Consider the following 26,816-nt stretch of genomic DNA (forward strand, 5'->3'; position numbering starts at 1 on the left):
AAATGGTCACATTTTGGAGCCATAGTATAGTATGACGTACTACATAGTATAGTATGACGTTTTTGTCAAGTTTTGGACCAAAAAAATGTTTTTCCAAAAGAATAATTTCATATTTTGGACGACATAGTATAGTATGTCGTTTTTGTCCAATTTTGGACCAAATTCTTTTTTCTCCACAAATGGTCACATTTTGGAGCCATAGTATAGTATGACGTACTACATAGTATAGTATGAGGTTTTTGTCAAGTTTTGGACCAAAAAAACGTTTTTCAAAAAAATGGTCAGATTTTAGACGACATAGTATAGTATGTCGTTTTTGTCAAATTTTGGACCAACTTTTTTTTGGACCAACATAGTATAGTATGACGTACTACATAGTATAGTATGACGTTTTTGTCAAGTTTTGGACCAAAAAAAGTTTTTCAAAAAAATGATCAGAATTTGGACGACATAGTATAGTATGTCGTTTTTGTCCAATTTTGGACCAAATTATTTTTTCTCCAAAAATTGTCACATTTTGGACCACATAGTATAGTATGACGTACTACATAGTATAGTATGACGTACTACATAGTATAGTATGACGTTTTTGTCAAGTTTTGGACCAAAAAAAATGTTTTTCAAAAAAATGGTCAGAATTTGGACGACATAGTATAGTATGTCGTTTTTGTCCAATTTTGGACCAAATTTTTTTTATCCACAAATGGTCACATTTTGGAGCCATAGTATAGTATGACGTACTACATAGTATAGTATGACGTTTTTGTCAAGTTTTGGACCAAAAAAATGTTTTTCCAAAAGAATAATTTCATATTTTGGACGACATAGTATAGTATGTCGTTTTTGTCCAATTTTGGACCAAATTCTTTTTTCTCCACAAATGGTCACATTTTGGAGCCATAGTATAGTATGACGTACTACATAGTATAGTATGACGTTTTTGTCAAGTTTTGGACCAAAAAAACGTTTTTCAAAAAAATGGTCAGATTTTAGACGACATAGTATAGTATGTCGTTTTTGTCAAATTTTGGACCAACTTTTTTTTGGACCAACATAGTATAGTATGACGTACTACATAGTATAGTATGACGTTTTTGTCAAGTTTTGGAGCATAAAAACGTTTTTCAAAAAAATGATCAGAATTTGGACGACATAGTATAGTATGTCGTTTTTGTCAAATTTTGGACCAAATTTTTTTTCTCCAAAAATGGTCACATTTTGGAGACATAGTATAGTATGACGTACTACATAGTATAGTATGACGTTTTTGTCAAGTTTTGGGGCATAAAAACGTTTTTCAAAAAAATGATCAGAATTTGGACGACATAGTATAGTATGTCGTTTTTGTCAAATTTTGGACCAAATTTTTTTTCTCCAAAAATGGTCACATTTTGGAGACATAGTATAGTATGACGTACTACATAGTATAGTATGACGTTTTTGTCAAGTTTTGGAGCATAAAAACGTTTTTCAAAAAAATGGCCAGATTTTTGGACGACATAGTATAGAATGTCGTTTTTGTCCAATTTTGGACCAAATCTTTTTTTCTCCACAAATGGTCACATTTTGGAGACATAGTATAGTTTGACGTACTACATAGTATAGTATGACGTTTTTGTCAAGTTTTGGACCAAAAAACGTTTTTCAAAAAAATGGTCAGATTTTGGACGACATAGTATAGTATGTCGTTTTTGTCCAATTTTGTACCAAATTTTTTTTCTCCACAAATGGTCACATTTTGGAGCCATAGTATAGTATGACGTACTACATAGTATAGTATGACGTTTTTGTCAAGTTTTGGAGCATAAAAACGTTTTTCAAAAAAATGATCAGAATTTGGACGACATAGTATAGTATGTCGTTTTTGTCAAATTTTGGACCAAATTTTTTTTCTCCAAAAATGGTCACATTTTGGAGACATAGTATAGTATGTCGTACTACATAGTATAGTATGTCGTTTTTGTCAAATTTTGGACCAAATTTTTTTTCTCCAAAAATGGTCACATTTTGGAGACATAGTATAATATGACGTACTACATAGTATAGTATGACGTATTTGTCAAGTTTTGGACCAAAAAAATGTCTTTCCAAAAAATATTTTCATATTTTGGACGACATAGTATCGTATGTTGTTTTTGTCCAATTTTGGACCAAATTTTTTTTCTCCACAAATGGTCACATTTTGGAGCCATAGTATAGTATGACGTACTACATAGTATAGTATGACGTTTTTGTCAAGTTTTGGAGCATAAAAACGTTTTTCAAAAAAATGGTCAGATTTTGGACGACATAGTATAGTATGTCGTTTTTGTCAAATTTTGGACCAACTTTTTTTTGGACCAACATAGTATAGTATGACGTACTACATAGTATAGTATGACGTTTTTGTCAAGTTTTGGAGCATAAAAACGTTTTTCAAAAAAATGATCAGAATTTGGACGACATAGTATAGTATGTCGTTTTTGTCCAATTTTGGACCAAATTTTTTTTCTCCACAAATGGTCACATTTTGGAGCCATAGTATAGTATGACGTACTACATAGTATAGTATGACGTTTTTGTCAAGTTTTGGACCAAAAAAATGTTTTTCCAAAAGAATAATTTCATATTTTGGACGACATAGTATAGTATGTCGTTTTTGTCCAATTTTGGACCAAATTCTTTTTTCTCCACAAATGGTCACATTTTGGAGCCATAGTATAGTATGACGTACTACATAGTATAGTATGACGTTTTTGTCAAGTTTTGGAGCATAAAAACGTTTTTCAAAAAAATTGTCAGAATTTGGACGACATAGTATAGTATGTCGTTTTTGTCAAATTTTGGACCAACTTTTTTTTGGACCAACATAGTATAGTATGACGTACTACATAGTATAGTATGACGTTTTTGTCAAGTTTCGGACCAAAAAAAGTTTTTCAAAAAATGATCAGAATTTGGACGACATAGTATATTATGTCGTTTTTGTCCAATTTTGGACCAAATTTTTTTTCTCCAAAAATTGTCACATTTTGGACCACATAGTATAGTATGACGTACTACATGGTATAGTATGACGTTTTTGTCAAGTTTTGGACCAAAAAAACGTTTTTCAAAAAAATTGTCAGAATTTGGACGACATAGTATAGTATGTCGTTTTTGTCCAATTTTGGACCAAATTTTTTTTCTCCAAAAATTGTCACATTTTGGACCACATAGTATAGTATGACGTACTACATGGTATAGTATGACGTTTTTGTCAAGTTTTGGACCAAAAAAAGTTTTTCATAAAAATGGTCAGAATTTGGACAACATAGTATAGTATGTCGTTTTTGTCCAATTTTGGACCAAATTTTTTTTCTCCACAAATGGTCACATTTTGGAGCCATAGTATAGTATGACGTACTACATAGTATAGTATGACGTTTTTGTCAAGTTTTGGAGCATAAAAACGTTTTTCAAAAAAATTGTCAGAATTTGGACGACAGTATAGTATGTCGTTTTTGTCAAATTTTGGACCAACTTTTTTTTGGACCAACATAGTATAGTATGACGTACTACATAGTATAGTATGACGTTTTTGTCAAGTTTTGGACCAAAAAAAGTTTTTCAAAAAATGATCAGAATTTGGACGACATAGTATAGTATGTCGTTTTTGTCCAATTTTGGACCAAATTTTTTTTCTCCAAAAATTGTCACATTTTGGACCACATAGTATAGTATGACGTTCTACATGGTATAGTATGACGTTTTTGTCAAGTTTTGGACCAAAAAAACGTTTTTCAAAAAAATTGTCAGAATTTGGACGACATAGTATAGTATGTCGTTTTTGTCCAATTTTGGACCAAATTTTTTTTCTCCAAAAATTGTCACATTTTGGACCACATAGTATAGTATGACATACTACATGATATAGTATGACGTTTTTGTCAAGTTTTGGACCAAAAAAAGTTTTTCAAAAAAATGGTCAGAATTTGGACGACATAGTATAGTATGTCGTTTTTGTCCAATTTTGGACCAAATTTTTTTTCTCCACAAATGGTCACATTTTGGAGCCATAGTATAGTATGACGTACTACATAGTATAGTATGACGTTTTTGTCAAGTTTTGGAGCATAAAAACGTTTTTCAAAAAAATTGTCAGAATTTGGACGACATAGTATAGTATGTCGTTTTTGTCAAATTTTGGACCAACTTTTTTTTGGACCAACATAGTATAGCATGACGTACTACATAGTATAGTATGACGTTTTTGTCAAGTTTTGGACCAAAAAAAGTTTTTCAAAAAATGATCAGAATTTGGACGACATAGTATAGTATGTCGTTTTTGTCCAATTTTGGACCAAATTTTTTTTCTCCAAAAATTGTCACATTTTGGACCACATAGTATAGTATGACGTTCTACATGGTATAGTATGACGTTTTTGTCAAGTTTTGGACCAAAAAAACGTTTTTCAAAAAAATTGTCAGAATTTGGACGACATAGTATAGTATGTCGTTTTTGTCCAATTTTGGACCAAATTTTTTTTCTCCAAAAATTGTCACATTTTGGAGACATAGTATAGTATGACATACTACATGATATAGTATGACGTTTTTGTCAAGTTTTGGACCAAAAAAAGTTTTTCAAAAAAATGGTCAGAATTTGGACGACATAGTATAGTATGTCGTTTTTGTCCAATTTTGGACCAAATTTTTTTTATCCACAAATGGTCACATTTTGGAGCCATAGTATAGTATGACGTACTACATAGTATAGTATGACGTACTACATAGTATAGTATGACGTTTTTGTCAAGTTTTGGACCAAAAAAACGTTTTTCAAAAAAATTGTCAGAATTTGGACGACATAGTATAGTATGTCGTTTTTGTCCAATTTTGGACCAAATTTTTTTTCTCCAAAAATGGTCACATTTTGGAGCCATAGTATAGTATGACGTACTACATAGTATAGTATGACGTTTTTGTCAAGTTTTGGACCAAAAAACGTTTTTCAAAAAAATGGTCAGATTTTGGACGACATAGTATAGTATGTCGTTTTTGTCAAATTTTGGACCAAATTTTTTTTATCCACAAATGGTCACATTTTGGAGCCATAGTATAGTATGACGTACTACATAGTATAGTATGACGTTTTTGTCAAGTTTTGGACCAAAAAAACGTTTTTCAAAAAAATGGTCAGATTTTAGACGACATAGTATAGTATGTCGTTTTTGTCCAATTTTGGACCAACTTTTTTTTGGACCAACATAGTATAGTATGACGTACTACATAGTATAGTATGACGTTTTTGTCAAGTTTTGGACCAAAAAAACGTTTTTCAAAAAAATTGTCAGAATTTGGACGACATAGTATAGTATGTCGTTTTTGTCCAATTTTGGACCAACTTTTTTTTGGACCAACATAGTATAGTATGACGTACTACATAGTATAGTATGACGTTTTTGTCAAGTTTTGGACCAAAAAAACGTTTTTCAAAAAAATTGTCAGAATTTGGACGACATAGTATAGTATGTCGTTTTTGTCCAATTTTGGACCAAATTTTTTTTCTCCAAAAATGGTCACATTTTGGAGCCATAGTATAGTATGACGTACTACATAGTATAGTATGACGTTTTTGTCAAGTTTTGGAGCATAAAAACGTTTTTCAAAAAAATTGTCAGAATTTGGACGACATAGTATAGTATGTCGTTTTTGTCCAATTTTGGACCAAATTCTTTTTTCTCCACAAATGGTCACATTTTGGAGCCATAGTATAGTATGACGTACTACATAGTATAGTATGTCGTTTTTGTCCAATTTTGGACCAAATTTTTTTTCTCCAAAAATGGTCACATTTTGGAGACATAGTATAGTATGACGTACTACATAGTATAGTATGACGTTTTTGTCAAGTTTTGGACCAAAAAAAGTTTTTCAAAAAAATGATCAGAATTTGGACGACATAGTATAGTATGTTGTTTTTGTCCAATTTTGGACCAAATTTTTTTTCTCCACAAATGGTCACATTTTGGAGCCATAGTATAGTATGACGTACTACATAGTATAGTATGACGTTTTTGTCAAGTTTTGGAGCATAAAAACGTTTTTCAAAAAAATGATCAGAATTTGGACGACATAGTATAGTATGTCGTTTTTGTCCAATTTTGGACCAAATTTTTTTTCTCCAAAAATGGTCACATTTTGGAGACATAGTATAGTATGTCGTACTACATAGTATAGTATGACGTTTTTGTCAAGTTTTGGAGCATAAAAACGTTTTTCAAAAAAATGATCAGAATTTGGACGACATAGTATAGTATGTCGTTTTTGTCAAATTTTGGACCAAATTTTTTTTCTCCAAAAATGGTCACATTTTGGAGACATAGTATAATATGACGTACTACATAGTATAGTATGACGTTTTTGTCAAGTTTTGGACCAAAAAAATGTCTTTCCAAAAAATATTTTCATATTTTGGACGACATAGTATCGTATGTTGTTTTTGTCCAATTTTGGACCAAATTTTTTTTCTCCACAAATGGTCACATTTTGGAGACATAGTATAGTATGACGTACTACATAGTATAGTATGACGTTTTTTTGTCAAGTTTTGGAGCATAAAAAGGTTTTTCAAAAAAATGGTCAGATTTTGGACGACATAGTATAGTATGTCGTTTTTGTCCAATTTTGGACCAAATTTTTTTTCTCCACAAATGGTCACATTTTGGAGCCATAGTATAGTATGACGTACTACATAGTATAGTATGACGTTTTTGTCAAGTTTTGGACCAAAAAAATGTTTTTCCAAAAGAATAATTTCATATTTTGGACGACATAGTATAGTATGTCGTTTTTGTCCAATTTTGGACCAAATTCTTTTTTCTCCACAAATGGTCACATTTTGGAGCCATAGTATAGTATGACGTACTACATAGTATAGTATGACGTTTTTGTCAAGTTTTGGACCAAAAAAACGTTTTTCAAAAAAATGGTCAGATTTTAGACGACATAGTATAGTATGTCGTTTTTGTCCAATTTTGGACCAACTTTTTTTTGGACCAACATAGTATAGTATGACGTACTACATAGTATAGTATGACGTTTTTGTCAAGTTTTGGACCAAAAAAATGTTTTTCCCAAAAAAATAATTTCATATTTTGGACGACATAGTATAGTATGTCGTTTTTGTCCAATTTTGGACCAAATTTTTTTTCTCCAAAAATGGTCACATTTTGGAGACATAGTATAGTATGACGTACTACATAGTATAGTATGACGTTTTTTTGTCAAGTTTTGGAGCATAAAAACGTTTTTTCAAAAAAATGGTCAGATTTTGGACGACATAGTATAGTATGTCGTTTTTGTCCAATTTTGGACCAAATTCTTTTTTCTCCACAAATGGTCACATATTGGAGCCATAGTATAGTATGACGTACTACATAGTATAGTATGACGTTTTTGTCAAGTTTTGGACCAAAAAAACGTTTTTCAAAAAAATGGTCAGATTTTAGACGACATAGTATAGTATGTCGTTTTTGTCAAATTTTGGACCAACTTTTTTTTGGACCAACATAGTATAGTATGTCGTTTTTGTCCAATTTTGGACCAAATTTTTTTTCTCCACAAATGGTCACATTTTGGAGCCATAGTATAGTATGACGTACTACATAGTATAGTATGACGTTTTTGTCAAGTTTTGGACCAAAAAAAGTTTTTCAAAAAAATGATCAGAATTTGGACGACATAGTATAGTATGTCGTTTTTGTCCAATTTTGGACCAAATTTTTTTCTCCAAAAATTGTCACATTTTGGACCACATAGTATAGTATGACGTACTACATAGTATAGTATGACGTTTTTGTCAAGTTTTGGACCAAAAAAATGTCTTTCCAAAAAATATTTTCATATTTTGGACGACATAGTATCGTATGTTGTTTTTGTCCAATTTTGGACCAAATCTTTTTTTCTCCACAAATGGTCACATTTTGGAGACATAGTATAGTATGACGTACTACATAGTATAGTATGACGTTTTTTTGTCAAGTTTTGGAGCATAAAAAGGTTTTTCAAAAAAATGGTCAGATTTTGGACGACATAGTATAGTATGTCGTTTTTGTCCAATTTTGGACCAAATTTTTTTTCTCCACAAATGGTCACATTTTGGAGCCATAGTATAGTATGACGTACTACATAGTATAGTATGACGTTTTTGTCAAGTTTTGGACCAAAAAAATGTTTTTCCAAAAGAATAATTTCATATTTTGGACGACATAGTATAGTATGTCGTTTTTGTCCAATTTTGGACCAAATTCTTTTTTCTCCACAAATGGTCACATTTTGGAGCCATAGTATAGTATGACGTACTACATAGTATAGTATGACGTTTTTGTCAAGTTTTGGACCAAAAAAACGTTTTTCAAAAAAATGGTCAGATTTTAGACGACATAGTATAGTATGTCGTTTTTGTCCAATTTTGGACCAACTTTTTTTTGGACCAACATAGTATAGTATGACGTACTACATAGTATAGTATGACGTTTTTGTCAAGTTTTGGACCAAAAAAACGTTTTTCAAAAAAATTGTCAGAATTTGGACGACATAGTATAGTATGTCGTTTTTGTCCAATTTTGGACCAAATTTTTTTTCTCCAAAAATTGTCACATTTTGGACCACATAGTATAGTATGACGTACTACATGGTATAGTATGACGTTTTTGTCAAGTTTTGGACCAAAAAAACGTTTTTCATAAAAATGGTCAGAATTTGGACAACATAGTATAGTATGTTGTTTTTGTCCAATTTTGGACCAAATCTTTTTTTCTCCACAAATGGTCACATTTTGGAGCCATAGTATAGTATGACGTACTACATAGTATAGTATGACGTTTTTGTCAAGTTTTGGACCAAAAAAATGTTTTTCCCAAAAAAATAATTTCATATTTTGGACGACATAGTATAGTATGTCGTTTTTGTCCAATTTTGGACCAAATTTTTTTTCTCCAAAAATGGTCACATTTTGGAGACATAGTATAGTATGACGTACTACATAGTATAGTATGACGTTTTTTTGTCAAGTTTTGGAGCATAAAAACGTTTTTTCAAAAAAATGGTCAGATTTTGGACGACATAGTATAGTATGTCGTTTTTGTCCAATTTTGGACCAAATTCTTTTTTCTCCACAAATGGTCACATATTGGAGCCATAGTATAGTATGACGTACTACATAGTATAGTATGACGTTTTTGTCAAGTTTTGGACCAAAAAAACGTTTTTCAAAAAAATGGTCAGATTTTAGACGACATAGTATAGTATGTCGTTTTTGTCAAATTTTGGACCAACTTTTTTTTGGACCAACATAGTATAGTATGTCGTTTTTGTCCAATTTTGGACCAAATTTTTTTTCTCCACAAATGGTCACATTTTGGAGCCATAGTATAGTATGACGTACTACATAGTATAGTATGACGTTTTTGTCAAGTTTTGGACCAAAAAAAGTTTTTCAAAAAAATGATCAGAATTTGGACGACATAGTATAGTATGTCGTTTTTGTCCAATTTTGGACCAAATTTTTTTCTCCAAAAATTGTCACATTTTGGACCACATAGTATAGTATGACGTACTACATGGTATAGTATGACGTTTTTGTCAAGTTTTGGACCAAAAAAACGTTTTTCAAAAAAATTGTCAGAATTTGGACGACATAGTATAGTATGTCGTTTTTGTCCAATTTTGAACCAAATTTTTTTTCTCCAAAAATTGTCACATTTTGGACCACATAGTATAGTATGACGTACTACATGATATAGTATGACGTTTTTGTCAAGTTTTGGACCAAAAAAACGTTTTTCAAAAAAATGGTCAGAATTTGGACGACATAGTATAGTATGTCGTTTTTGTCCAATTTTGGACCAAATTTTTTTTATCCACAAATGGTCACATTTTGGAGCCATAGTATAGTATGACGTACTACATAGTATAGTATGACGTTTTTGTCAAGTTTTGGAGCATAAAAACGTTTTTCAAAAAAATGATCAGAATTTGGACGACATAGTATAGTATGTCGTTTTTGTCCAATTTTGGACCAAATTTTTTTTCTCCAAAAATGGTCACATTTTGGAGACATAGTATAGTATGACGTACTACATAGTATAGTATGATGTTTTTGTCAAGTTTTGGAGCATAAAAAGGTTTTTCAAAAGAATTGTCACATTTTGGACGACATAGTATAGTATGACGTGTTTGTCAAACATTTTTTCAAAAAAATCATGAAATTTTGGACGACATATGACGTTTTTGTCAAATTTTGGACCAAATCTTTTTTTTTTCAAAAAAAATCAAAAATTTGGACGACATAGTATAATACGTCATTTTTTTCAAATTTTGGACCAAATTTTTTTTCTCCAAAAAATGTAGGAAATTTTTAATTACATATGTTGTTTTTATCAAGTTTTGATATTTGTCAACAAAATATTCCAGCTAGCACTTTTCGAGGCTTCTTCAAGCCTTTTCAAGGCTAGCTCTTTCCTTCCATTATCGCCAAGTCGTTGATGTTGAAGTTGAAATCCTCGTTGAAATTGAAATGACGCAAACGCACGCACGCGACGGAGAGTTTTGGTTTGGTTGTCGTAAATTGGTTTGTTTTGTTGTTTTTGAAGCACACCGACACACACACACACAAACACACACATATTCTTAGACACATACCTGGAGCGGGATTCGAACCCACGATGTTTTGAGTTGTGATGCGACGTCCTTGTCCACTGCACCATCTTCAGCGCTGGTGATTCTCTTGACAGATGATCACATGAAATAAGTGAACTGATGAACGATCAAACAGTTTGTCCTCGGAATTCAACGGTTACATTTTTGAAAAACTCTGACCAAGACGAGAAACCAAGAAATTCAGAGTAAGAGCATGAAGACAAGTGTCTCAGTCCAGCAGGAGTTGACTTGTATCTCTGAGGTTAGAAGTTCTAATCTGACAATGAAGTCAAGTTCACACACTTTGAAAACTTTAGGCCAAAGACACAAGTTAAAAACACCAAGAAAGTGTTTTTCTGCAGCTCAGTCAAAATATATTCTGCTGTATGAGTAAGACTCATGTGTGTGAGGTTGTGAGTTCAAATCCTGTCATGAGGTGAAGCTTTACTAAACTGTGTCCTTTTGGACGACATAGTATAGTATGTCGTTTTTGACAAATTTTGGACCAAATCTTTTTTTTTCAAAAAAATTATCAAATCATGGACGTCACAGTATAGTATGACGTTTTTGACAAACATGGACCAAAAAAATGTGTCAAAAAAAAATGGTCACATTTTAGACGACATAGTATAGGGTGACAAATAAAACAAACCAAAACAACATTTGTTAAGACATAGCTCTATGAGTTTGACATTGCCTCATGGATAGGAGACTGGGGTTCAATTCCCATGTGAGGTTTTTGTCACATTTAGGACCACATATTTTTTTCAAAAAAACTATACAATTTTAGACCACATGGTATGGTACGACGTTTTTATCATATTTTGGACCAAATCTTTTTTTTTCATAAAAATTATCAAATTTCGGACGACATAGTATATAGTATGTCGTTTTTGTCAAATTTTGGACCAAATTTCTTTTTCAAAAAATGGTCACATTTTGGAGACATAGTATAGTATGACGTACTACATAGTATAGTAAGACTTTTTTGTCAAGTTTTGGACCAAAAAAAGGTTTTTCAAAAAAATTGTCACATTTTGGACGACATAGTATAGTATGACGTGTTTGTCAAACATTTTTTCAAAAAAATCATGAAATTTTGGACGACATATGACGTTTTTGTCAAATTTTGGACCAAATTTTTTTTCAAAAAATTGACACATTTTGGACCACATATTTTTTTCAAAAAAACTATACAATTTTAGACCACATAGTAAAGTATGACGTTTTTGACTCATTTTGGGCCAAAAAATGTTTGTGAAAATTTTTTTTTAAATTTTGGACGACATAGTATGGTATGACGTTTTTATCATATTTTGGACCAAATCTTTTTTTTTCATAAAAATTATCAAATTTCGGACGACATAGAATAGTATGTCGTTTTTGTCAAATTTTGTACCAAATTTCTTTTTCAAAAAATGGTCACATTTTGGAGACATAGTATAGCATGATGTACTACATAGTATAGTATGTCGTTTTTGTCCAATTTTGGACCAAATTTTTTTTCTCCAAAAATTGTCACATTTTGGACCACATAGTATAGTATGACGTACTACATGATAAAGTATGACGTTTTTGTCAAGTTTTGGACCAAAAAAAGTTTTTCAAAAAAATGATCAGAATTTGGACGACATAGTGTATAGTATGTCGTTTTTGTCCAATTTTGGACCAAATTTTTTTTATCCACAAATGGTCACATTTTGGAGCCATAGTATAGTATGACGTACTACATAGTATAGTATGACGTTTTTGTCAAGTTTTGGACCAAAAAACGTTTTTCAAAAAAATGGTCAGAATTTGAACGACATAGTATAGTATGTCGTTTTTGTCCAATTTTGGACCAAATTTTTTTTCTCCACAAATGGTCACATTTTGGAGCCATAGTATAGTATGACGTACTACATAGTATAGTATGACGTTTTTGTCAAGTTTTGGAGCATAAAAACGTTTTTCAAAAATAGTGGTCAGAATTTGGACGACATAGTATAGTATGTCGTTTTTGTCAAATTTTGGACCAAATTTTTTTTCTCCAAAAATGGTCACATTTTGGAGACATAGTATAATATGACGTACTACATAGTATAGTATGACGTTTTTGTCAAGTTTTGGACCAAAAAAATGTCTTTCCAAAAAATATTTTCATATTTTGGACGACATAGTATAGTATGTTGTTTTTGTCCAATTTTGGACCAAATTTTTTTTCTCCACAAATGGTCACATTTTGGAGACATAGTATAGTATGATGTACTACATGGTATAGTATGACGTTTTTGTCAAGTTTTGGAGCAAAAAACGTTTTTCAAAAAAATGGTCAGAATTTGGACGACATAGTATAGTATGTCGTTTTTGTCCAATTTTAGACCAAATCTTTTTTTCTCCACAAATGGTCACATTTTGGAGCCATAGTATAGTATGACGTACTACATAGTATAGTATGACGTTTTTGTCAAGTTTTGGACCAAAAAAATGTTTTTCCCAAAAAAATAATTTCATATTTTGGACGACATCGTATAGTATGTCGTTTTTGTCCAATTTTGGACCAAATTTTTTTTCTCCAAAAATGGTCACATTTTGGAGCCATAGTATAGTATGACGTACTACATAGTATAGTATGACGTTTTTTTGGCAAGTTTTGGAGCATAAAAACGTTTTTTCAAAAAAATGGTCAGATTTTGGACGACATAGTATAGTATGTCGTTTTTGTCCAATTTTGGACCAAATTCTTTTTTCTCCACAAATGGTCACATTTTGGAGCCATAGTATAGTATGACGTACTACATAGTATAGTATGACGTTTTTGTCAAGTTTTGGACCAAAAAAACGTTTTTCAAAAAAATGGTCAGATTTTAGACGACATAGTATAGTATGTCGTTTTTGTCCAATTTTGGACCAAATTTTTTTTCTCCAAAAATTGTCACATTTTGGACCACATAGTATAGTATGACGTACTACATGGTATAGTATGACGTTTTTGTCAAGTTTTGGACCAAAAAAACGTTTTTCAAAAAAATTGTCAGAATTTGGACGACATAGTATAGTATGTCGTTTTTGTCCAATTTTGGACCAAATTTTTTTTCTCCAAAAATTGTCACATTTTGGACCACATAGTATAGTTTGACGTACTACATGATATAGTATGACGTTTTTGTCAAGTTTTGGACCAAAAAAACGTTTTTCAAAAAAATGGTCAGAATTTGAACGACATAGTATAGTATGTCGTTTTTGTCCAATTTTGGACCAAATTTTTTTTCTCCACAAATGGTCACATTTTGGAGCCATAGTATAGTATGACGTACTACATAGTATAGTATGACGTTTTTGTCAAGTTTTGGAGCATAAAAACGTTTTTCAAAAAAATGATCAGAATTTGGACGACATAGTATAGTATGTCGTTTTTGTCCAATTTTGGACCAAATTTTTTTTCTCCAAAAATGGTCACATTTTGGAGACATAGTATAGTATGACGTACTACATGGTATAGTATGACGTTTTTGTCAAGTTTTGGACCAAAAAAACGTTTTTCAAAAAAATTGTCAGAATTTGGACGACATAGTATAGTATGTCGTTTTTGTCCAATTTTGGACCAAATTTTTTTTCTCCAAAAATTGTCACATTTTGGACCATATAGTATAGTATGACGTACTACATGATATAGTATGACGTTTTTGTCAAGTTTTGGACCAAAAAAACGTTTTTCAAAAAAATGGTCAGAATTTGGACGACATAGTATAGTATGTCGTTTTTGTCCAATTTTGGACCAAATTTTTTTTATCCACAAATGGTCACATTTTGGAGCCATAGTATAGTATGACGTACTACATAGTATAGTATGACGTTTTTGTCAAGTTTTGGAGCATAAAAACGTTTTTCAAAAAAATGATCAGAATTTGGACGACATAGTATAGTATGTCGTTTTTGTCCAATTTTGGACCAAATTTTTTTTCTCCAAAAATGGTCACATTTTGGAGACATAGTATAGTATGACGTACTACATAGTATAGTATGATGTTTTTGTCAAGTTTTGGAGCATAAAAAGGTTTTTCAAAAGAATTGTCACATTTTGGACGACATAGTATAGTATGACGTGTTTGTCAAACATTTTTTCAAAAAAATCTTGAAATTTTGGACGACATATGACGTTTTTGTCAAATTTTGGACCAAATCTTTTTTTTTTCAAAAAAAATCAAAAATTTGGACGACATAGTATAATACGTCATTTTTTTCAAATTTTGGACCAAATTTTTTTTCTCCAAAAAATGTATGAAATTTTTAATTACATATGTTGTTTTTATCAAGTTTTGATATTTGTCAACAAAATATTCCAGCTAGCACTTTTCGAGGCTTCTTCAAGCCTTTTCAAGGCTAGCTCTTTCCTTCCATTATCGCCAAGTCGTTGATGTTGAAGTTGAAATCCTCGTTGAAATTGAAATGACGCAAACGCACGCACGCGACGGAGAGTTTTGGTTTGGTTGTCGTAAATTGGTTTGTTTTGTTGTTTTTGAAGCACACCGACACACACACACACAAACACACACATATTCTTAGACACATACCTGGAGCGGGATTCGAACCCACGATGTTTTGAGTTGTGATGCGACGTCCTTGTCCACTGCACCATCTTCAGCGCTGGTGATTCTCTTGACAGATGATCACATGAAATAAGTGAACTGATGAACGATCAAACAGTTTGTCCTCAGAATTCAACGGTTACATTTTTGAAAAACTCTGACCAAGACGAGAAACCAAGAAATTCAGAGTAAGAGCATGAAGACAAGTGTCTCAGTCCAGCAGGAGTTGACTTGTATCTCTGAGGTTAGAAGTTCTAATCTGACAATGAAGTCAAGTTCACACACTTTGAAAACTTTAGGCCAAAAACACAAGTTAAAAACACCAAGAAAGTGTTTTTCTGCAGCTCAGTCAAAATATATTCTGCTGTATGAGTAAGACTCATGTGTGTGAGGTTGTGAGTTCAAATCCTGTCATGAGGTGAAGCTTTACTAAACTGTGTCCTTTTGGACGACATAGTATAGTATGTCGTTTTTGACTAATTTTGGACCAAATCTTTTTTTTTCAAAAAAATTATCAAATCATGGACGTCACAGTATAGTATTACGTTTTTGACAAACATGGACCAAAAAAATGTGTCAAAAAAAAATGGTCACATTTTAGACGACATAGTATAGGGTGACAAATAAAACAAACCAAAACAACATTTGTTAAGACATAGCTCTATGAGTTTGACATTGCCTCATGGATAGGAGACTGGGGTTCAATTCCCATGTGAGGTTTTTGTCACATTTAGGACCACATATTTTTTTCAAAAAAACTATACAATTTTAGACCACATGGTATGGTACGACGTTTTTATCATATTTTGGACCAAATCTTTTTTTTTCATAAAAATTATCAAATTTCGGACGACATAGTATATAGTATGTCGTTTTTGTCAAATTTTGGACCAAATTTCTTTTTCAAAAAATGGTCACATTTTGGAGACATAGTATAGTATGACGTACTACATAGTATAGTAAGACTTTTTTGTCAAGTTTTGGACCAAAAAAAGGTTTTTCAAAAAAATTGTCACATTTTGGACGACATAGTATAGTATGACGTGTTTGTCAAACATTTTTTCAAAAAAATCATGAAATTTTGGACGACATATGACGTTTTTGTCAAATTTTGGACCAAATTTTTTTTCAAAAAATTGACACATTTTGGACCACATATTTTTTTCAAAAAAACTATACAATTTTAGACCACATAGTAAAGTATGACGTTTTTGACTCATTTTGGGCCAAAAAACTGTTTGTGAAAATTTTTTTTTAAATTTTGGACGACATAGTATGGTATGACGTTTTTATCATATTTTGGACCAAATCTTTTTTTTTCATAAAAATTATCAAATTTCGGACGACATAGAATAGTATGTCGTTTTTGTCAAATTTTGTACCAAATTTCTTTTTCAAAAAATGGTCACATTTTGGAGACATAGTATAGCATGATGTACTACATAGTATAGTATGTCGTTTTTGTCCAATTTTGGACCAAATTTTTTTTCTCCAAAAATTGTCACATTTTGGACCACATAGTATAGTATGACGTACTACATGATAAAGTATGACGTTTTTGTCAAGTTTTGGACCAAAAAAAGTTTTTCAAAAAAATGATCAGAATTTGGACGACATAGTGTATAGTATGTCGTTTTTGTCCAATTTTGGACCAAATTTTTTTTATCCACAAATGGTCACATTTTGGAGCCATAGTATAGTATGACGTACTACATAGTATAGTATGACGTTTTTGTCAAGTTTTGGACCAAAAAACGTTTTTCAAAAAAATGGTCAGAATTTGAACGACATAGTATAGTATGTCGTTTTTGTCCAATTTTGGACCAAATTTTTTTTCTCCACAAATGGTCACATTTTGGAGCCATAGTATAGTATGACGTACTACATAGTATAGTATGACGTTTTTGTCAAGTTTTGGAGCATAAAAACGTTTTTCAAAAATAGTGGTCAGAATTTGGACGACATAGTATAGTATGTCGTTTTTGTCAAATTTTGGACCAAATTTTTTTTCTCCAAAAATGGTCACATTTTGGAGACATAGTATAATATGACGTACTACATAGTATAGTATGACGTTTTTGTCAAGTTTTGGACCAAAAAAATGTCTTTCCAAAAAATATTTTCATATTTTGGACGACATAGTATAGTATGTTGTTTTTGTCCAATTTTGGACCAAATTTTTTTTCTCCACAAATGGTCACATTTTGGAGACATAGTATAGTATGATGTACTACATGGTATAGTATGACGTTTTTGTCAAGTTTTGGAGCAAAAAACGTTTTTCAAAAAAATGGTCAGAATTTGGACGACATAGTATAGTATGTCGTTTTTGTCCAATTTTAGACCAAATCTTTTTTTCTCCACAAATGGTCACATTTTGGAGCCATAGTATAGTATGACGTACTACATAGTATAGTATGACGTTTTTGTCAAGTTTTGGACCAAAAAAATGTTTTTCCCAAAAAAATAATTTCATATTTTGGACGACATCGTATAGTATGTCGTTTTTGTCCAATTTTGGACCAAATTTTTTTTCTCCAAAAATGGTCACATTTTGGAGCCATAGTATAGTATGACGTACTACATAGTATAGTATGACGTTTTTTTGGCAAGTTTTGGAGCATAAAAACGTTTTTTCAAAAAAATGGTCAGATTTTGGACGACATAGTATAGTATGTCGTTTTTGTCCAATTTTGGACCAAATTCTTTTTTCTCCACAAATGGTCACATTTTGGAGCCATAGTATAGTATGACGTACTACATAGTATAGTATGACGTTTTTGTCAAGTTTTGGACCAAAAAAACGTTTTTCAAAAAAATGGTCAGATTTTAGACGACATAGTATAGTATGTCGTTTTTGTCCAATTTTGGACCAAATTTTTTTTCTCCAAAAATTGTCACATTTTGGACCACATAGTATAGTATGACGTACTACATGGTATAGTATGACGTTTTTGTCAAGTTTTGGACCAAAAAAACGTTTTTCAAAAAAATTGTCAGAATTTGGACGACATAGTATAGTATGTCGTTTTTGTCCAATTTTGGACCAAATTTTTTTTCTCCAAAAATTGTCACATTTTGGACCACATAGTATAGTTTGACGTACTACATGATATAGTATGACGTTTTTGTCAAGTTTTGGACCAAAAAAACGTTTTTCAAAAAAATGGTCAGAATTTGAACGACATAGTATAGTATGTCGTTTTTGTCCAATTTTGGACCAAATTTTTTTTCTCCACAAATGGTCACATTTTGGAGCCATAGTATAGTATGACGTACTACATAGTATAGTATGACGTTTTTGTCAAGTTTTGGAGCATAAAAACGTTTTTCAAAAAAATGATCAGAATTTGGACGACATAGTATAGTATGTCGTTTTTGTCCAATTTTGGACCAAATTTTTTTTCTCCAAAAATGGTCACATTTTGGAGACATAGTATAGTATGACGTACTACATGGTATAGTATGACGTTTTTGTCAAGTTTTGGACCAAAAAAACGTTTTTCAAAAAAATTGTCAGAATTTGGACGACATAGTATAGTATGTCGTTTTTGTCCAATTTTGGACCAAATTTTTTTTCTCCAAAAATTGTCACATTTTGGACCATATAGTATAGTATGACGTACTACATGATATAGTATGACGTTTTTGTCAAGTTTTGGACCAAAAAAACGTTTTTCAAAAAAATGGTCAGAATTTGGACGACATAGTATAGTATGTCGTTTTTGTCCAATTTTGGACCAAATTTTTTTTATCCACAAATGGTCACATTTTGGAGCCATAGTATAGTATGACGTACTACATAGTATAGTATGACGTTTTTGTCAAGTTTTGGAGCATAAAAACGTTTTTCAAAAAAATGATCAGAATTTGGACGACATAGTATAGTATGTCGTTTTTGTCCAATTTTGGACCAAATTTTTTTTCTCCAAAAATGGTCACATTTTGGAGACATAGTATAGTATGACGTACTACATAGTATAGTATGATGTTTTTGTCAAGTTTTGGAGCATAAAAAGGTTTTTCAAAAGAATTGTCACATTTTGGACGACATAGTATAGTATGACGTGTTTGTCAAACATTTTTTCAAAAAAATCTTGAAATTTTGGACGACATATGACGTTTTTGTCAAATTTTGGACCAAATCTTTTTTTTTTCAAAAAAAATCAAAAATTTGGACGACATAGTATAATACGTCATTTTTTTCAAATTTTGGACCAAATTTTTTTTCTCCAAAAAATGTATGAAATTTTTAATTACATATGTTGTTTTTATCAAGTTTTGATATTTGTCAACAAAATATTCCAGCTAGCACTTTTCGAGGCTTCTTCAAGCCTTTTCAAGGCTAGCTCTTTCCTTCCATTATCGCCAAGTCGTTGATGTTGAAGTTGAAATCCTCGTTGAAATTGAAATGACGCAAACGCACGCACGCGACGGAGAGTTTTGGTTTGGTTGTCGTAAATTGGTTTGTTTTGTTGTTTTTGAAGCACACCGACACACACACACACAAACACACACATATTCTTAGACACATACCTGGAGCGGGATTCGAACCCACGATGTTTTGAGTTGTGATGCGACGTCCTTGTCCACTGCACCATCTTCAGCGCTGGTGATTCTCTTGACAGATGATCACATGAAATAAGTGAACTGATGAACGATCAAACAGTTTGTCCTCAGAATTCAACGGTTACATTTTTGAAAAACTCTGACCAAGACGAGAAACCAAGAAATTCAGAGTAAGAGCATGAAGACAAGTGTCTCAGTCCAGCAGGAGTTGACTTGTATCTCTGAGGTTAGAAGTTCTAATCTGACAATGAAGTCAAGTTCACACACTTTGAAAACTTTAGGCCAAAAACACAAGTTAAAAACACCAAGAAAGTGTTTTTCTGCAGCTCAGTCAAAATATATTCTGCTGTATGAGTAAGACTCATGTGTGTGAGGTTGTGAGTTCAAATCCTGTCATGAGGTGAAGCTTTACTAAACTGTGTCCTTTTGGACGACATAGTATAGTATGTCGTTTTTGACTAATTTTGGACCAAATCTTTTTTTTTCAAAAAAATTATCAAATCATGGACGTCACAGTATAGTATTACGTTTTTGACAAACATGGACCAAAAAAATGTGTCAAAAAAAAATGGTCACATTTTAGACGACATAGTATAGGGTGACAAATAAAACAAACCAAAACAACATTTGTTAAGACATAGCTCTATGAGTTTGACATTGCCTCATGGATAGGAGACTGGGGTTCAATTTCCATGTGAGGTTTTTGTCACATTTAGGACCACATATTTTTTTCAAAAAAACTATACAATTTTAGACCACATAGTATAGTATGACGTTTTTGACTCATTTTGGGCCAAAAAATGTTTGTAAAAAAAAATTGTACAATTTTGGACGACATAGTATAGTAAGACGTTTTTATCATATTTTGGACCAAATCTTTTTTTTTCATAAAAATTATCAAATTTCGGACGACATAGTATAGTATGACGTTTTTGTCAAGTTTTGGACCAAAAAAAGGTTTTTCAAAAAAATTGTCCGATTTTGGACGACATAGTATAGTATGTCGTTTTTGTCAAATTTTGGACCAAAATTCATTTTTTTCAAAAAAAAAAAAAAAAATTTGGGACGACGTAGTATAATATGACATTTTTGACAAATTTTTGCCCCAAAAAAATTTGCCCAAAAAAACTGTCACCTTTTGAACAATATAGTCAAGTATGAAGTTTTTGGAGAAAGAAGGGATTTGAACCCATGACCATTGCCTTTACAGGGCAGTGTCTTAACCATTAGGCCATTACAGAAGAGTAAGACATTTTTGATGAGTATATTGTATTGTACAAATTTACTTTGTATTTATTTTCAAAAAAACTGTACAATTTTGAATCAGGAAAATGAATCATCAAACACCTGTTGTTTCTGACATTCGACACTAAAGTCTTAAAATGTAGGTTGGACATAAAGACCCAAAGTCCTTCATTTTCCACATGTCCAGGTGGTGGCGCTGTCCCTGGGATTAAGTCGTGGTGGCTGCAGCCTCAGACTCAGTACCTGGTTGTGGAACTGGACGGTAAACTCAGTGAAGGTCAGACGTATCAGCTGCACACGGAGTTCACCGGCGAACTGGCCGACGACCTGGCCGGTTTTTACAGGAGTGAATATGAAGAAGGCGGAGTCAGGAAGTAAGTCCTCATTGTCCTGATTGGCTGAGCTCATTTAAAAAGTCTCACTGAAAACCATTGGCCCGCAGGATCGTCGCCACCTCGCAGATGCATCCGACTCACGCCAGGAAAACCTTCCCGTGTTTCGACGAGCCGGCGATGAAAGCCATGTTCTTCATGACTGTGATTCATCCTCAGGGAACTGTGGCTCTGTCCAACGGCAGAGAAACAGGTCGTGTATAAAGTACTTTAAAGTCATAGTAAAAGTACAAGTATGTGACCAGAACATGGCACTTTTTTATCACTTAAGTATCAAAAGTCATTTTCTGATATAAAATGTACTGTGAGTTGTAGAAGTGTGGAGTCAGGACAGAGTCACGGTGGATCAGTGGGACGAGCAGGTGTCTGTCAGTTGGAAGGTTGTGGGTTCAATTCCCAACTCTGCTTGTCTTTTGTGTCCTTGAGCAAAGACACTGAATGTTGCAGCATGTGAATGAGTGAAGACTAGAAAAGCTCAATATAAATACAGACCATAATAGTAAGTGTGGTGGAGTACAAGTATATAATATAATATAAATAACAAAGTAACAGAGTAGAGTGTGTACTTTGTTACGTTACAACAGTGTGAAGGTAACAGTTCATCGTAAACATTAACGATCTTTCGCAGAAATCGCAAACATCACGATCGACGGAGAAGCCGTGACTCGGACGACGTTTGAACCGACCAAGAAAATGTCCACGTACCTTTTGGCCGTGGTCGTCTGCGACTTCGCCAGCATTAGCCACGCCCACGGAGACGCGCTGGTAAACGTGCGAGCGTCAAAGTGACCTTTGACCTTCTGTGAACACATGACTCAGGTGAAACGTTCGCTGTTGTTTGGTCAGATTCGGATCTGGGCTCGAAGGACGGCCATCGAGAAAGGCCAGGGAAACTACGCCCTCAATGTGACGGGGCCGGTACTGCACTTCCTCCAGTCCTACTATAACTCCTCCTATCCACTCAGTAAATCAGGTGGGCGTGGCCTAAGAGTGACTGAGTGAGTGAATGAGTGAGTGACTGAGTGAGTGAGATAATTTAAAAAATAAAAAGTGAATATAAATCAAAACTATTGCAGCCTGGGTCAGTTGTTGACTTGAGATCACCTTTGACCTTTGACCTTTGACCTTGTGAGACAGATCAAATCGCTCTCCCTGATTTCTACTTTGGTGCGATGGAGAACTGGGGTTTGGTGACGTACAGAGAGAGCAAACTTCTCTACGACCCTTTGACCTCGTCGTCCAGGAGCAAAGAGTCCACCGCCACCATCATCGCTCACGAACTGGCTCACATGGTAACCACGGTAACGCCACGGTAACGCCACGCTCTCCTCACGCTCTGCCTGTCACTCACCACGTGTCATGTGATGCTTCGCAGTGGTTTGGAAACCTGGTGACTCTGCGCTGGTGGAACGAGGTGTGGCTGAACGAGGGCTTCGCCACGTACGTGTCGTACCTGGGGGCGGATCACGCCGAGCCGGCGTGGAACGTGGTGAAGACGCGACTCGCGCGACGACAAAACACTTTACACGCACACGCACAAATCACTCATACGTTTGTGTGTCCTTTAGAAAGACCTGATGGTTCTGGACGACGTCCACAGAGTGTTTGCGGTCGACGCCTTGACCTCGTCTCACCCTCTGTCGTCGGAAGAAGACGACGTCGTCCTCCCAGAGCAGATCAGTGCACAGTTTGACGTCGTCTCGTACAGCAAAGTACGCACCCGCCGCTAACGCACACGGCGGTAACACACACGCCGCTAATGCACAGGCCGCTAACGCACACGCCGCTAACGCAAACACCACTAACGCACACGCCGCTAACTCACAGGCCACTAACGCACAGGCCGCTAACACACAAGCCGCTAACGCCACTTCCCAGAACAGGAAACGGAAACATTTAGAAACCTGCCGCTAACACACACACCGCTAACGCACAAGCCGCTAACGCACAAGCCACTAATGCACACGCCGGTAACGCACACGCCGCTGACGCACAGGCCGCTGACACACAGGCCGCTAACTCACAGGCCGCTAACTCACAGGCCGCTAACGCACACAAGCCGCTAACGCACACGCTGCTAACGGCACTTCCCAGAACAGCAAACTGAAACATTTAGAAACCTGCCGCTAAGCCACACGCCGCTAAGGCAAACACCACTAACGCACAGGCCGCTGACACACAGGCCGCTAATGCACAGGCCGCTAACCCAAACACAGCTAACGCACAAGCTGCTAACGCTAACGCACAGGTCGCTAACCAACATGCCGCTAACGCACAGGTCACTAACAAACATGCCGCTAACGCACACAGGAATAACACACAGGCCTCTAACGCACACGCCGCTAACACACAGGCCGCTAACGCACACACCGTTAATGCACTGGCCGCTAACGCACAGGCCGCTAACGTACAGTCCGCTAACGCACACGGAAACGGAAACATTTAGAAATATTTCTTCCCTTTAAGTTGAACTTTGTTTTGTTCAGAGTCTGAAACCTCATGTCTTGTGTCTGGTCCTCAGCAGCAGGGGGCGCTCTCACTGTCGTCACACTGACTTTATGCTTGTGTCTCTTCATCAGGGAGCAGCTGTGTTGAGGATGTTGTCCGATTTTCTCTCAGAGCCAGTTTTTGTCCAGGGCCTCAGCGTAAGTTTGTTTCTCACCATCGTCATCCTCATGTTCTTGATTGTTTCAATAACGTCGTCTTTTCCGTCTGCAGACGTACCTCCGTCACTTTAGCTACAGCAACACAGTTGGGAAGGATTTATGGAGTCATCTGCAAACGGTGAGATGACAACACGTGAAACATGTGAAACACAAGAAAACACGTGAAACATGTGAAACGTGAAACACAAGAAACACAAACAGACACAAACACATGAAACACAAACACATGAAACACATGAAACACAAACACATGAAACAGACACAAACACATGAAACACATGAAACACAAACATATGAAACAAATGAAACACAAACACAAACACATGAAACACAAACACAGACACATGAAACACAAACACATGAAACACAAACACAAACACAAACACATGAAACACAAACACATGAAACACATGAAACACAAACACATGAAACACAAACACAGACACATGAAACACAAACACATGAAACACAAACACAAACACATGAAACACAAACACATGAAACACATGAAACACAAACACATGAAACACATGAAACACAAACACATGAAACACAAACACATGAAACACATGAAACACAAACATATGAAACACATGAAACACAAACATATGAAACACAAACACATGAAACACATGAAACACAAACACATGAAACACAAACACATGAAACAGACACAAACACATGAAACACATGAAACACAAACATATGAAACAAATGAAACACAAACACAAACACATGAAACACAAACACAGACACATGAAACACAAACACATGAAACACAAACACAAACACAAACACATGAAACACAAACACATGAAACACATGAAACACAAACACATGAAACACAAACACAGACACATGAAACACAAACACATGAAACACAAACACAAACACATGAAACACAAACACATGAAACACATGAAACACAAACACATGAAACACATGAAACACAAACACATGAAACACAAACACATGAAACACATGAAACACAAACATATGAAACACATGAAACACAAACATATGAAACACAAACACATGAAACACATGAAACACAAACACATGAAACACAAACACATGAAACACATGAAACACAAACATATGAAACACATGAAACACAAACATATGAAACACAAACACATGAAACACATGAAACACAAACACATGAAACACAAACACATGAAACACATGAAACACAAACACATGAAACACATGAAACACAAACACATGAAACACATGAAACACAAACACATAAAACACATGAAACACAAACATATGAAACACAAACACATGAAACACATGAAACACAAACACATGAAACAAACATATGAAACACAAACACATGAAACACAAACATATGAAACACAAACACATGAAACACAAACACATGAAACACAAACACAAACAGATGAAACACATGAAACACAAACACATGAAACAAATGAAACACAAACACATGTAACACAAACACAAACACATGAAACATAAACAAACACATGAAACACAAACACATGAAACACAAACACAAACACATGATACACAAACACATGAAACACAAACACAAACACATGAAACACAAACACATGAAACACAAACACATGAAACACAAACACAAACACATGAAACACATGAAACACAAACACACGAAACACAAACACACGAAACACAAACACGTGAAACACAAACACATGAAACACAAACGCGTGAAACCGTGAAACACAAACACATGAAACACAAACACATGAAACACAAACACATAAAACACAAACACAAGGAACACAAACACATGAAACACAAACACATGAAACACAAACACATGAAACACATGAAACACAAACACATGAAACACAAACACATGAAACACAAACACAAACACATGAAACACATGAGACACAAACACATGAAACACAAACACAAACACATGAGACACAAACACATGAAACACAAACACAAACACATGAAACACAAATACAAACACAAACACATGAAACACATGAAACACAAACACACGAAACACAAACACACGAAACACAAACACGTGAAACACAAACACATGAAACACAAACGCGTGAAACCGTGAAACACAAACACATGAAACACAAACACAAACACATGAAACACAAACACATGAAACACAAGGAACACAAACACAAACACATGGAACACAAACACAAACACATGAAACACAAACACATGAAACACAAACACATGAAACACAAGGAACACAAACACAAACACATGGAACACAAACACGTGAAACACAAACACATGAAATACAAACACAAACACAAACACAAACACATGGAACACAAACACAAAACACATGGAACACAAACACAAAACACATGGAACACAAACACAAAACACATGAAACACAAACACAAACACAAACACAAACACATGACATTCACTCACTCACTGTCACTCTGTCATCAGGCGGCCAAAGCCAACAACGTTTCACTCCCTCATCCAGTCGATGACATCATGAACCGCTGGGTGCTCCAGATGGGTTTTCCTGTGGTTACCATAGATACCAGCACAGGAAACGTCTCTCAGGAGTACTTCCTGTTGGATCCAGAGCCCAACATCACAGTGTCATCACCGTACAAGTACACAACACAACACAACACAATGACATGAGTGTGAGACAGTGAGTGTGAGAGAGTGAGTGTGAGAGAGTGAGTGTGAGAGAGAGTGAGTGTGTGAGAGAGAGTGAG

The 26,816-nt window shown here is 34.1% G+C and overlaps 1 protein-coding gene across 1 annotated transcript in view; it reads left to right on the forward strand.

The window, feature by feature from the left end:
* LOC310931244 (aminopeptidase N-like) overlaps nucleotides 1-26,816 on the forward strand; it is a gene marked incomplete at both ends in the record, with an annotated part of 42,434 nt that overhangs the window by 9,645 nt on the left and 5,973 nt on the right. Inside the window, 10 exons of the mRNA XM_083894354.1 lie at nucleotides 21,232-21,418; nucleotides 21,487-21,629; nucleotides 22,065-22,201; nucleotides 22,283-22,409; nucleotides 22,574-22,728; nucleotides 22,812-22,925; nucleotides 23,005-23,148; nucleotides 24,016-24,081; nucleotides 24,155-24,220; nucleotides 26,536-26,708. Coding sequence (XP_083750480.1) covers nucleotides 21,232-21,418; nucleotides 21,487-21,629; nucleotides 22,065-22,201; nucleotides 22,283-22,409; nucleotides 22,574-22,728; nucleotides 22,812-22,925; nucleotides 23,005-23,148; nucleotides 24,016-24,081; nucleotides 24,155-24,220; nucleotides 26,536-26,708 — 1,312 coding nt within the window. The remainder of the gene's footprint in view (nucleotides 1-21,231; nucleotides 21,419-21,486; nucleotides 21,630-22,064; nucleotides 22,202-22,282; nucleotides 22,410-22,573; nucleotides 22,729-22,811; nucleotides 22,926-23,004; nucleotides 23,149-24,015; nucleotides 24,082-24,154; nucleotides 24,221-26,535; nucleotides 26,709-26,816) is intronic.

Source organism: Microchirus variegatus (assembly GCF_963457635.1).
Source record: "Microchirus variegatus genome assembly, chromosome: 8".
Classification (NCBI taxonomy): Eukaryota; Metazoa; Chordata; class Actinopteri; order Pleuronectiformes; family Soleidae; genus Microchirus; species Microchirus variegatus.